The 13,452-nt window shown below is 42.1% G+C and overlaps 1 protein-coding gene across 1 annotated transcript in view; it reads right to left on the bottom strand.

The window, feature by feature from the left end:
• Positions 1-975: 975 nt before the first annotated feature.
• The window catches only part of LOC128702056 (uncharacterized), a 226,923-nt gene continuing 214,446 nt past the window's right edge, over positions 976-13,452 (bottom strand). Inside the window, exon 6 of the mRNA XM_070101503.1 lies at positions 976-1,128. Within this exon, the coding sequence (XP_069957604.1) occupies positions 976-1,128 (153 nt within the window). The remainder of the gene's footprint in view (positions 1,129-13,452) is intronic.

Here is a 13,452-nt window from a genome sequence, read left to right as displayed (position 1 = left end):
GTGTGTGTGTGTGTGTGTGTGTGTGTGTGTATATATATATATATATATATATATATATATATATATATATATATATATATATATATATATATATATATATATATATATATATATGCAATAAGATCACAGTAAACAGGTGATTTCAAAATATGCAAAACAACCACTCTGAAAGAATAGAGAAATTCCAAGCGCTTTCATGACTACTCACATTATCAAGGAACTATGATAATGTGAGATAATGTGAGTAGTCACGAAAGCGCTTGGAATTTCTCTATTCTTTCAGAGTGGTTGTTTTGCATATATATATATATATATATATATATATATATATATATATATATATATATATATATATATATATATATATAGATATATATATATATACGTATATACATACATGTATACATACATACATACATACATACATATATGAATATACACGTGTATATAAACATCTACAGGCATACTCATGCACACATCCATACGCAAAGCTGTACGTGCATTTAAATGCAGAAACATACATACATAAACACATTCACATTTTTACATATTGCTATATTAGAACGCTATGACTGCCCTGCACATTTTATAATTCGTACACTAAGGCACAAGGCACTGCAGTTATCTTTCTCCGATCACGCAAAGACCTCAGCGCATCTACATTTTAGTATATTGTAATAAAAATGAGTAACACAGCCTAGATGATCAGGCTCTGATTCACCTGGAGGCCTGGTCACGTATTAGGCCTCAGGGGCGTTGACCCCCTGAAACACCCTCCAGGTAGACCCCAGGTCGGCAGACGCAGTAGCTGATGTGAATGTACATTAGGTATGATTACGTACCGTGAAAGATGCAGACGTTCTGTAGTGTACTTTGCTAGTAATTTATTACAAAATGGCTATTCACGTGCTTGTACGTTACCGCCACAGGATGGAAATGGATAGTATATTATACCAGGCGCTTCAGCAACAACATTTAATCTAATATATTAGACGTACTTTGGTGGACGTGTACTCTAATAGAGGCTGGATGTGACCCCGGTGGAACACAAGAGTACATCCCGGAGTCGTCAGTTCTCACTGTATTCACCACCAGCCTAGCTGTGGTTTCTCCCTTCTCATGGTCGATCTGTGGGGGATTAACAAAGATTAGTGGTCATTACTTACTTTTGTGGATAAAAATTGTGGTGGCTGGCAGCAGGGAAAGGTTTTCAATTGACGGTATCCTTGTGTAAATTATTTTCATTTCTTGTGGGTGGTTTGTAATTATTTGTGGGTGTAAGTAATAGTTTGTTCCTTCTCGTGGTCGATCTGTGAAGGTTACTAGGTGTAAGTGGAAGTTTCTTCCCTCTCTTGGTGAACAAGAGCTAGTTAACTTTTATTAGTGGTGGTTACATTTCGTGGTCGATAATAATTATGCGGTGGTTAGTAGCTGTAAATGATGGTTTCTCCCTTCCAAAATGTGATAGTTAGTGATACTCTCTCCTCTCCTGCTTTTGATGTGTAGTTGTCCGTGGTGGTTAGAGGCCATGCATTTTTTTTTACGATCTCGTGTAACTATTAATTTAGCTCGATTTCCACTACTATATAATCGCCTTTATCATTAGTTGTACATGATGAATTTGCCTAATTACGTCATTTTTTTATATAGGTCACAGAGAAGGCAAATTTTCTAGTTTACATTTCAGTTGTCATGTATATAAATGAAGTCTACATAAAGTTGCATTGTATAAACATACCCATAAATTCATCGAGCTTTCTTGAAGGAATGAAGATCAGAGATGACAGTAATTATATGAGATGGTGATTTGTTCCACTATGAAGTACAATAACTCTATTGAATATTGAGCGACAGTTACGCAAGAAGCGACAGTAGATCGTTAGTTACAGCAAGGATGTACAACCTTCTCGCTGCTGGAGTCACTTGGGAAAACTGATCCTTGAGCAGGAGTAGCATCCAAAGAGTGAATCATAAATGTTGGTCATTTTAAGCAGATCACAGGAATTTAGACAACAAAATCATATAATATATTTTAATTAAGTTTATGTAGTGAGACTAAACATTATCGTTACCATTGAAAGAGAAGTTTCCCAACTGTGATTTCTGATCCTAGCTTTCAGTACTTTTTTTTTATTAAATTTCATAGTTGGTAGTCACCGAACTGATAGTGAAATGTCATTAAGTCAATTTCAAATCTTTAACTTACTGAGCTTCAAGAGGCTGAATGCTTGCTCGCAGATTTAGGTGGAGGCAAATGACAGATAAATAGTAGCTTTGAGTCAAGCAGTTAACAAGGTTTCTAAATCACTGCTGTGTGTTGATAAAGTGACTGGATTGCTGAAGAGTAGTTTTGTCTTTATGTTCTTTCTTGGTCTCCAAAGCCCTTGTTAAAAATCTAATGAAGAATTTCAGTCTTTCACGTAGTTGTTGGTTAAATCATTAGGTTCACAGCCAAAATTCCCTTTTTTGAATACAAAGCTGAACGAGCGGTAGTTCCTATTCCTTAAACAATTAATAAGTTATCCGGGTGTTCGTCGACTGATTTCTCTGGCTTCACTGAGGAATGTGATTTTCAAAATGGGGGTATAACTTTGAAACAATAACAGTGAACTGCGTAAAAAAAATAATTCAGCAGATTCTTGTTTGTAGAAGACGGCGCAGCCGAGCAGGTGTTCCGCAACTTAACATTAAGATCGACAACACTCTAATTGCCAGATATAATGAGGGCAAATTCCTTGGCCTATACCTCTACGACAACCTAAACTTCAGCACCCATATCCAACACATAGTCCAGGTAAACTCCAGGTAAACATAAAAAAAGTATCCAAAATGGTGGGGATCCTCTCCAAGATACGATACTACGTGCCGCAAACTGCCCTTCTCACACTATACCATTCACTTATATATCCATACCTCACCTATGCTATCTGTGCTTGGGGTTCAACTGCAGCAACACACCTAAAGCCAATAATAACCCAACAAAAAGCCGCAGTAAGAATAATCACTAAATCCCATCCCTGGCAACACACTCCCCCATTCTTCATAGATCTAAACTTACTCCCTGTTCAGAACATCCACACTTACTACTAGCAATCTACATGTACAGGACCTTAAATTCCAATATTAACCTTGACCTAAAACGCTTTCTTGATAGTTGTGACAGGATCCATAGGCATAACACCAGACGCAAACATTTCTATGACATTTCCCTTGTCCGACTAAACCTTTACAAAAATTCAATGTATTTCAAAGGACCTAAAATCTGGAACACCCTACCTGAAAACTCTAGAACTGCAGACACACTCATCACTTTCAAAATTACAGTTAGAAAACATCTTATCTCCCTGATACACCCCAACAACTAACAATTACACTCACTCACCCACTGGTATAAAAAAAACACAGAAATACTAATCTTAATCTTAAAATAATGAATCCTAACTAGTCATATTTGCCTATGATACTCCAATATAGACACTTTGTATTGTGCTAAAACAAAAACATTCACATTGCTAAACTCACAAATTATAATGTAGTCACCTAGACTTAATACCATAATCTGTAAGGATTTAATGTTAAGAATTAATCTAAGTCTGCCCGAAATGCCTAGCCATGCTAGGTGTCCTAGTGGCCCTCTCTGTAATTAGCATTTTATAACATGTAAACTACCCAATATCCAAATCCTGTAAACCCCACATTGTAACCCTCATAGAGAATAAACTTGATTTGATTTGATTTGATATAAAGTAGCACACAGCTGACAAACTTCCCTGGGAGAGATCTTGCGATGGAATCTCACCACTAAAATGCAAGAACGTGTTAGATAATTAAATTATTTTTCTTAATGTTGTCTTTTTCTTTTTTCTTCTTCCTCCAAATTTTTATTTTTATATCGCTCACAAAAAGAAAGGAACTTAGTCAATCAGTTTCAAATCAATTCAAGGAACAGGACTTATATCCTCTCATCGGACAGGTTTTTTAATGCTTCAACTCGAGACTGTGGCTTCAGACTTAATGTGCTGGTATATTTTAGGATAGTGATCTCTCTGTAATAGCAAGGAAACTCTTTGTCGGTTCAATTTCAAAACAAATTTTTTCATTGTAGAAAGTTTGAAAAAGTTTTTGACTGTGTGCATCGTATTTTGCCCTTTATATAACATAAATTTAGAAATTAGTATCCATGTGATAACTCGTGAATGCCTCTTCTGAATAACTTCAAATCTTCAAATGAAAAATTCAGCTGCACTAGAAACTCATGCCACAATACGGGATATCTTCCTGAGGTCACGCACTGACAGTGTTACGTCAAGAGTGTATAGCGATATAGTGTTACATATTCATCGAAACTTTCGCATGTGTACACAAATGTAAATGTTAATGCCCGAGAAAATTAGTGAAAAATTATTTATACACTTGTGAGAGAAGGAGATTGAGTCTATAAACCTCGAAAGGGAATAGACGAGTTGCTTTCTTCTATATGTATGGCTTCTTCACGTTCTAGAAGCAAAATCTACATAAGTTCCTTTACGGAACAATGTCAACCGAAGGTTACTACAAGTCAGGTGAGGAAAATTCATGTCTGTAACTCTTACTCTGTCCCCTGTAAAATTGAAAAAAAAATTAACCCATTGTTTGTAAAGAGATTACGCATTTTGGTCCATCGAGTACCCTGAAATCAGCTTATCCTAGTATCACCCAAAAATTCCTGGTCTTTGAATACGGACACAACAATTTTAAACCATTAAAAAATCTTAAAGGAAAATATAAAAATAAGCGAAAATGAAAGAAGTGCCTGCAGATCACGTTCCCCAGATTTTTGCCTTGTGAAAAAAGACAACTTTATATTCGTGTGCTGAAAACAACTGAGTTCTACAGAGGATATTACTTTATTTCCCTTGAAACGCGCACTTCATACACAACAAAGGAGGAAAGGAGAGAAAGAGAGAGAGAGAGAGAGAGAGAGAGAGAGAGAGACACAGGAGGAGGAGAAGGAGGAGGTATGGCCAGAGCTTTGGTAAGATGGGAAAGGATGGAAATATGGGAAAGGGTTTTGATGGTGGAGGAGGAGGGAATATAAAGGTAAGTCTCCTGTCCACTTTGGGCAACTTGTACAGGTGCCAATGTCGATATGTGAGGATTGCTGGAATCAGCGCTGGGCAGCTGTCGATGAAAGTGAGGGTGTACGGCAGGAGGCAGGCAAGAGACGGCAGGAAGGGCCGAGAAGGCCCTTCCTGCCTTCTCTTGCTTTAGCATTAGCAAAGTGCTGGGGGACTTCAGCTTGGTCGGTGGGAGCTTCTTAATCAATTGAACCAATGGAAAGAGTGTTGAACTTCGTTCTTGTGAGGTGCCGCACTTTGAATGAGATTGCGGGATTAGGTCCCTGTGTGTTGAGGTGGGGGATTATGTTGTCTAGGGTAAGGGGTGGTTCTTCGCTGCAGGTGAACTTGACACACTCATTCTGGAGTCGTTGGACGAGTTTTTTTACAAGCATTGCGTTGTTATATTGTTTCGCGGTATAGAATGTGACACCGGGCGTAGAGTGGAATGTAAGTTTAGTCGCAGGGGCCGGTAGGGTCTCCGATTAGTCGGTAGCAGCGGTGGACGGATAGGATGTAGATGGTCTCTCATTGGTGGGATTTGGCGGCGTCTCAGTGGTCTCTGATTGGTCCATCCCCTTGGTGGAGGGAGTCGGCGGTGGTGGTGGAGCTGTGGTGATATTGACAATACTGGTAGTGGATTTCATGATGTCCGACGAAGGTGGAGAATCAGGGAATGTAAAGTTTGGCATGTTGATTAGTTTGAAGAGTTCATTGATGGTGGTGCTGAATGATCCAGGTGTAGCTACATTGTGTACATGTGCGTGCATGATGCAGCAGAGGATTCTGGTGGTGTCGCCATCAGGAAATCGAGGTGATGTAGTACTTGTGGAGGACGCAGTTTGAGTGACTTTGAGAATCTTGTTGGTATCTGTTTGGAGCTTGATAATAGCAGCATATGTTGCAGCTTGAGTAGTGGTTTTCTTCTGTTGTTCAATTTGTTTCTTTAGTACTTCTCGCCTGGTAGGGGACTTGGCAGCAAGGGTATGGCGGTTATTCTTGCAGTTCAGGCATGCAAGTGGAGTGGTGATGGTGCAAGACTTAAAATCATTTCCTTCGTTGCCGCAAGTAGAGCAGAACATCTTGTCCGTGGTGGGGCAGTCCTTAGTGGTGTGCAGGTATGAGTAACAGTTATAGCACTGTGGGATGTGTTTGAATTTCTCTGCTTCAATGTTGACTGGATTGATGTGGAAGTAATGGATAGCCAGTCCCTCAGCGAGGGCTCTGGCTACCATGTTGACGTCTTGAAGGTGACCTTCAGCATGAAGGAAGCATTAGGTATTTTAGTGATATATTCTACCTTGACTCAAGGGTCTTCAGTAGATGATTTGATTTCTCCAATAGCCTGAGCAGTGATAAGCTTATCCAGCCGTTTGAGGAACACAGTTCTTTTAGCTCTCAAAGCTTGGGAAGTCATGACTTTAAACCCTCGTTGTTGGAGAGTGGTTGTAGCAGGGGTGGCGAAAGTTTTTCAGTATCGGTATCGTCAGTAGAGACGACAACGAAAGCCTCTTTGAGCAATAGAATCGCATTACACTTGACTTGCAGAATGCCACTGTATGTGCTAGTTTGGACGAGTCATTGACTGTCCCACTTGCTGGTTTGATCTTCACTCTTTTAGAGAAGTGCATCACGGAATATTATGCCGAATGTCGAAGTAAAAGTTCCCTGCCCCAGCGGGGATCGTCTTGAAATGTGTGATTGCCGATTGCCGATTCAGAGACAGAGAGTGTGAACTCGCCTATATGTACTCTCCTATATGTGGTTACAGGGGTCGAGAAACAGCTCCTGGCCCTGCTTGGTCGCTGGTCACTACGAGGTCTCTATCTCTCCCGGTTATAAGTGCCTTGTCGTACCTCCTTTTAAAACTATCAACAGTGTTTTCTTGTTCTTATTTCCCTTCTCTGAAACATTCTGTCCCTGATCAACTTGTCAGTTCCTCTCGATATTTTGTACATCGTCCTCCTGTCCTCCATTGAATTTAGTCCTCAGAGAAGTTGCCATGTAGAGTATTTAGAATGAAGCAATCATAAAAACTGTAATTTTTTCAGTAAAAAAATACACAAATTACCATCATGTCCTCCTGATGGCAGCAAGAACAAAAAAATTAATTGGTATCCCTCCTAGGCCGTTCACGGGTCCCTTCATGTGTATTATCACTTATGTCAAAACCACTCAGGGGCAATATCAGGTCCAACCTTGCTGGTTCATTCTCTCTTATCTCTCTCTGGTTGTATACCTAACATGTTCGTGCATGAAGTTTTTCATCTTTGCCATCCAAGTTTTTGGTCCCCCAAGTGACTCTAGGTTTTCCCAGTCAATCTTCTTCTGGTTAAAATCCCCCTTGACCAGAAGGTATTCCCTGCACCTGTTGCCCTTACAGCTGTCTCAGCTATTTATCAACTATTGTTTGGTTGCTTGTATAATACTTTCGTCATTTCCTTTTGCATAAAGTGGAGGGTTTTACATCACTTCTATCATTACCTTGGGACCCCACACTCTTAAGTGTGCTTACTATGCAGTCATCTGTTTCTCCTCTGTCGTTTCCACTCATCTCCAAACTCCACTGGTTTCTGAGGAGCAGTGACACTCCTCTTCCTTCGCCTATATTCCCTCACTTTATTCAAAATCTGATAGCAAGTCTGGGAGATCGCATCTGATATCTCCATAAGCTTTGTCTCCACGAGTGCTATGATGTCTGGTGATGTCTCCAAGATCTGTTTGTGCCAAGCCACCACCGTCTTCTTGTTATTCAATCTGTGTTGGTGCACCATACCTTCAGCTCATGTTCCAACACTATATTCCAGCTCATTGGTTCCTGTATCCCAGGGCCCTGCCCATGGGTAAAGAGGTGCTGGAGGGGATTAGTGCGGGTTTCAGTATGGACAGTTGGGTGGGAAAATTTGAGAAAAAACTGTGGGGATGGTATTTGCACAGTACAACATAGCGACTGTGGGTGTGGAGAATGGTTTATTTATTAATTTTGAACTTGAGTAAGAGGAGAGGCTAGGGAACAAGGGGGGTTCTGTGGATTCTTACGCTTGGTGGCCCTCCAGAGAGTGAGCCTCCCTTCCTGTCGATGCATGCCTTGTCTCTCCTGCCTCTGGCACCTTTATGCCCTCTCAGTTCCTCCCATTCCTTTGTTCTGTCCACGTCGAGGTACACCCAACGAAATTCTTCTGTCCCTTAACCATGGTTTCTGCTGCATTATCCTTTCGCCTACTATTTATGTTGTGAGGAATCAATTTCTGTATGTGCTTCTGTATGTGTGTGTGTGTGTGTACTCACCTAGTTGAGGTTGCGGGGGTCGAGTCCGAGCTCCTGGCCCCGCCTCTTCACTGATCGCTACTAGGTCACTCTCCCTGAGCCGTGAGCTTTATCATACCTCTGCTTAAAGCTATGTATGGATCCTGCCTCCACTACATCGCTTCCCAAACTATTCCACTTGCTGACTACTCTGTGGCTGAAGAAATACTTGTGTGAATACGTGTGTGTGTGTGTGTGTGTTTGTGTGAGTGTACTCACCTAGTTGTGGTTGCAGGGGTCGAGTCACAGCTTCTGGCCCCGCCTCTTCACTGACCGCTACTTCGTCACTCTTCCTGCTCCATGAGCTTTATCATACCTCTTCATAAAACTAAGTATGGATCTTGCCTCTTCTATATCACTACCCAGAATATTCCACTCCCTGACAATTCTGTGACTGAAGAAACACTTCCTAACATCCCTGTGATTCATCTGAGTCTTCAACTTCCAAATGGGACCCCTTGTTGCTGTGTCCCATCTCAGGTATATCCTGTCTCTGTCCACCTTGTCGATTCCTCTCAGTATTTTATATGTCGTTATCATATCCCCCTATCTCTCCTGTCCTCCAGTGTCGTCAGGTCGATTTCCCTTAACCTCTCTTCGTAGGACATGCCCTTTAGCTCCAGGACTAGTCTTGTTGCAAACCTCTGCGCTTTCTGTAGTTTCCTTACATTCTTGGCTAGGTGTGGATTCCAAACTGGTGTTGCATACTCCAATATCGGCCTAACGTACACGCTGTAGGATAGAGAGAGAGAGAGAGAGAGAGAGAGAGAGAGAGAGAGAGAGAGAGAGAGAGAGACTATACATCCAGCTTCTAGGGACCCACAAACTGAGAAAAAACAAAAATATTGTCCTAACGAAACCTAATGAAACACCACTACATCCCACTGACACAGCTAACAAGATAAACGACTTCTTCTCAAACATAGGATCTAATCTCGCCAGTAAAATCCCACATACCAATGCCCATGCCGGGGACTACCTAGATGGAAATTTCCCTAATTCCTTCTATCTTGCACCAACTGAGCCCACGGAAGTCATTGAGATCATAAAGTCACTTAAAAATAACTCGGGGAATCTGTCTCATGTCCCACCATTACTGTATAAGCGAGCGGCCCATGTCCTTTCGCATGCTATTTCATTACTTTTTAACAAGTCAATAGAGACTAGCACCTTCCCGAAACTACTCAAGATGGCAAGGGTTACACCAATACATAAAGGTGGTGACCCTACAGACTTAAACAACTATAGGCCAATATCTAACTTACCATTGCTATCCAAAATCTTTGAGAAACTCGTGCACAGGAGACTGTATTCATTTATAACGGCTCAAAACATACTCAACCCCTGCCAGTTTGGATTCAGGAAAAATAAAAGCACTAATGATGCAATCATAAAAATGCTAGATCTGCTTTACACAGCATTGGAAAATAAGGAATATCCACTAGGAATTTTTATTGACCTAAGAAAAGCTTTTGACACAGTAAACCACGAAATCCTACTCCACAAACTTGACCACTACGGTATAAGAGGCCATGCGCTTCACGGTTGTTTCTTGTGATCTCCCCTCCTTCTTTCCTCAGCCTGATTACCAGGTCATTGACAGTCGTTTTCCTCCTGATGTGGCTGTACAATAGCTTCGGGTCAGATTTAGCTTCAGCTGCTGTCATTTTCGTAATGCCATTGGGCGTCCTTTCTTAACTGTGCATATTCATTTCCGGCTTTACGTCTTCTTATTCTCCTTGGTCTTTTGCCTTCTACACTACTTTCATTCCCTAGCACACTTGATTTTTGGCCTCTCTAAACCTTTGGGTGAACCATGGGCTCACCCTGGCCATCTCGTTATTTCTGTTACCCTTGGGTACAAACCTCTCCTCCGTTTAGTTACATATTGTTGTCGCATATTCCCCCATCTCATTTATTGATTTCCCTGCCAGTTGTAGGTCCCACTGAACCTCGTGCAGGAAATTTGTAGTTTGGCTTCATTCGTCCAGCCCTTTCTGCCTCTCTATCCACTTGTAACTCTATGTATTCAAAGCTTAGAACTATATGATCGCTGGCTCCGAGGGGCATTTCATATATGATGTCCTCAATATGTGCTCTACTTAAGGTGAATATTAGGTCCAGTGTTGCCGGTTCATCCTCTCCCCTCTCTCTGGTAGTGTCCCAAACGTGTTGGTACATGAGGTTTTCTAGTACTACTTCCAACATCTCAGCTCTCCACGTTTCTGGGCCCCTGTGTGTCTCCAGGATTTTGCTGTCGATTTCTTTTGTGATTGAAGTCACCTATAACCAGTAGCTGTGCCCTGCCCACATGGGCCAATCTGGCTACTTCAGCAAGTATGTCAACCATTTCTCTGCTTCTCTCATCATCATCTTGTCTTGGCCTTCTGCTGTTCTGTGGTATATTGTACATCACTGCACTCACCACCTTGGGACCTTCAGTCTGAAGCATTCCTGTTATGTTGTCCCTTCTTTTCCATCTCTTCTCTCCAGCTCCTCAAAATCTCATTTTTTTTTTTTGATGAGCAGGGCCGCCACCCCCCCCCCCCCCCCCCCCCCCCCCCGTTCCATCTGTTTTTTCTCAGGATCTGATTTCTGTTTGGAGAGATGGAATTTATCTTTCCTGTGAGAGCTATGATGTCTGGTGATGCCTTTGTGAATCTTCCATGCCACTCCTCTCACTTATTCGTTATTTCATCAGAATTGGTGTAGCAAATCTTTAGTCAGCATTGTATTCTCTTTTTTATGGGGGTGGAGGGTTTGGCTGCATGCTATGGGATTCCACTGTGTATTGTGGGGTGGTATCTGTGAGTGTGGGGTGCAGTTTTGTGTTTAGATAATGTGTTTGGTTGTGGGGTTCTGAGGGTGGTTCTGTGGGTGTTTGCACACTCTTTACACTGCTCCACTCTGCTCTACTCGACTCTGTTCTCATCTGGCTCTAGCCTTGTCCCTCTTTCTTGCCCCATTCATCTCGGTGTCCTCTCAGCTACTGTCGTTCTGTCCTTACTTTCTCACAATTTACGAACACCCTCAAGTATGTTCTTGATTCCATTAGCCATGGTTTCTCCTTCAGGATCCTGTCCCACACTGTTTCTCTCGTGAAAATCAGCTTCACTGGCCAGTTTCTCTCCTTCGAGTACCCTCCTATTCTCTCAAAATTTATTAGCTGAGACATGTTCTCCTCTCCTGTTTGTTTGATGATATTTTCAATCTCTTGTTTTTCTTCCTGCCGTCTTTCATCACATGTCCTCGCTTTACTCTCCTGAAGTTCAGGGATAAAGATTAATCTTTCCCTCTCCTCCTCTTATCGATTTTTCCTCTGTGTCTCTGGGTCCCATTTATACATAGCCATAACCTCCTCTAATATTTCCTGTACCTACTGGTGGTCTAGTCTCGCCTTTGCATGGAACCTGTCTTCTCTGTCTGCACCCCTTTCCCTCAGATACTGCTGCTTTCTACCCAAGAACTTGCCCCTTTCCTTCCTTGGTCTTTCTTCGCGGCTTGTTAGGGCCTCCATGTAAGTTTTGTCTCCATTCTTTCTTTTGGACCTCTCATTCAATATTGGTGTACCAGATCCAGGTGTCATGGCCCATCTGGTTATTGGCTCTATATCTAACTTCAATATTTTCACTTCATCTTCTAGGGCCTGTATCTTGGCTTCTGCAGCTTCAGCTCACAACTCCCAGTTTTTCTTCTCTTACTCCATCCTTTTCTCCATTCACATGGTAAGCTCCCCCAGTATGCTATCCCACACTTGATACAACTTTCCCGCAGCTCCTCTATCCACTCTTCCTTCCCAGGCACATCTTTCCATTGTCATCTGAGTCTCTGACTTTCCCCTCTGATGGTCCATTTCCTGTTTATAAGTATATATATATATATATATATATATATATATATATATATATATATATATATATATATATATATATATATATATATATATGTGTGTATGTGTGTGTGTGTGTGTGTGTGTGTGTGTGTGTGTGTACTCACCTAATTGTACTCACCTAATTGTGGTTGCAGGGGTCGAGACTCAGCTCCTGGCCCTGCCTCTTCACTGATCGCTACTGGATCCTCTCTCTCTCTACTTCCTGAGCTTTGTCATACCTCTTCTTAAAACCATGTATGGTTCCTGCCTCCACTACTTCACTTGCTAGGCTATTCCACTTCCTGACAACTCTATGACTGAAGAAATACTTCCTAACGTCCGTGTGACTCGTCTGAGTCTTCAGCTTCCAGTTGTGACCCCTTGTCCCTGTGTCCCCTCTCTGGAACATCCTATCTCTGTCCACCTTGTCTATTCCCCGCAGTATCTTGTATGTCGTTATCATGTCTCCCCTGACCCTTCTGTCCTCCAGTGTCGTCAGTCCGATTTCCCTTAACCTTTCCTCGTACGACATTCCCTTGAGCTCTGGGACTAGCCTTGTTGCAAACCTTTGTACTTCCTCTAACTTCTTGACGTGCTTGACCAGGTGTGGGTTCCAGACTGGTGCTGCATACTCCAGTATGGGCCTAACATACATAGTGTACAGTGTCTTGAACGATTCCTTATTAAGGTATCGGAACGCTATTCTCAGGTTTGTCAGGCGCCCGTATGCTGCAGCGGTTATTTGGTTGATGTGTGCCTCCGGTGATGTGCTCGGTGTTATGGTCACCCCAAGGTCTTTCTCCCTGAGTGAGGTCTGCGGTCTTCTTTGCCCCTCCCCAATCTTCATGACTTTGCATTTGGCTGGATTGAATTCGAGAAGCCAGTTGCTGGACCACATGTCCAGCCTGTCCAGGTCTCTTTGCAGTCCTGCCTCATCCTCGTCCGATTTAATTCTTCTCATCAACTTCACGTCATCTGCGAACAGGGACACTTCAGAGTCTATTCCTTCCATCATGTCGTTCACATATATCAAAAATAGCACTGGTCCTAGAACTGACCCCTGTGGGACCCCGCTCGTAACAGGCGCCCACTCTGATACCTCTTCACGTACCACGACTCGTTGCTGCCTCCCTGTCAGGTATTCCCTTATCCATTGCAGTGCCCTCCCTTTTACGTGCA

This window comes from Cherax quadricarinatus, chromosome 77 (genome assembly GCF_038502225.1).
Source record: "Cherax quadricarinatus isolate ZL_2023a chromosome 77, ASM3850222v1, whole genome shotgun sequence".
Taxonomy (NCBI): Eukaryota; Metazoa; Arthropoda; class Malacostraca; order Decapoda; family Parastacidae; genus Cherax; species Cherax quadricarinatus.
The sequence above is the reverse complement of the archived record's forward strand: the minus strand, read 5'-3'. Positions and strand labels throughout refer to the sequence as shown.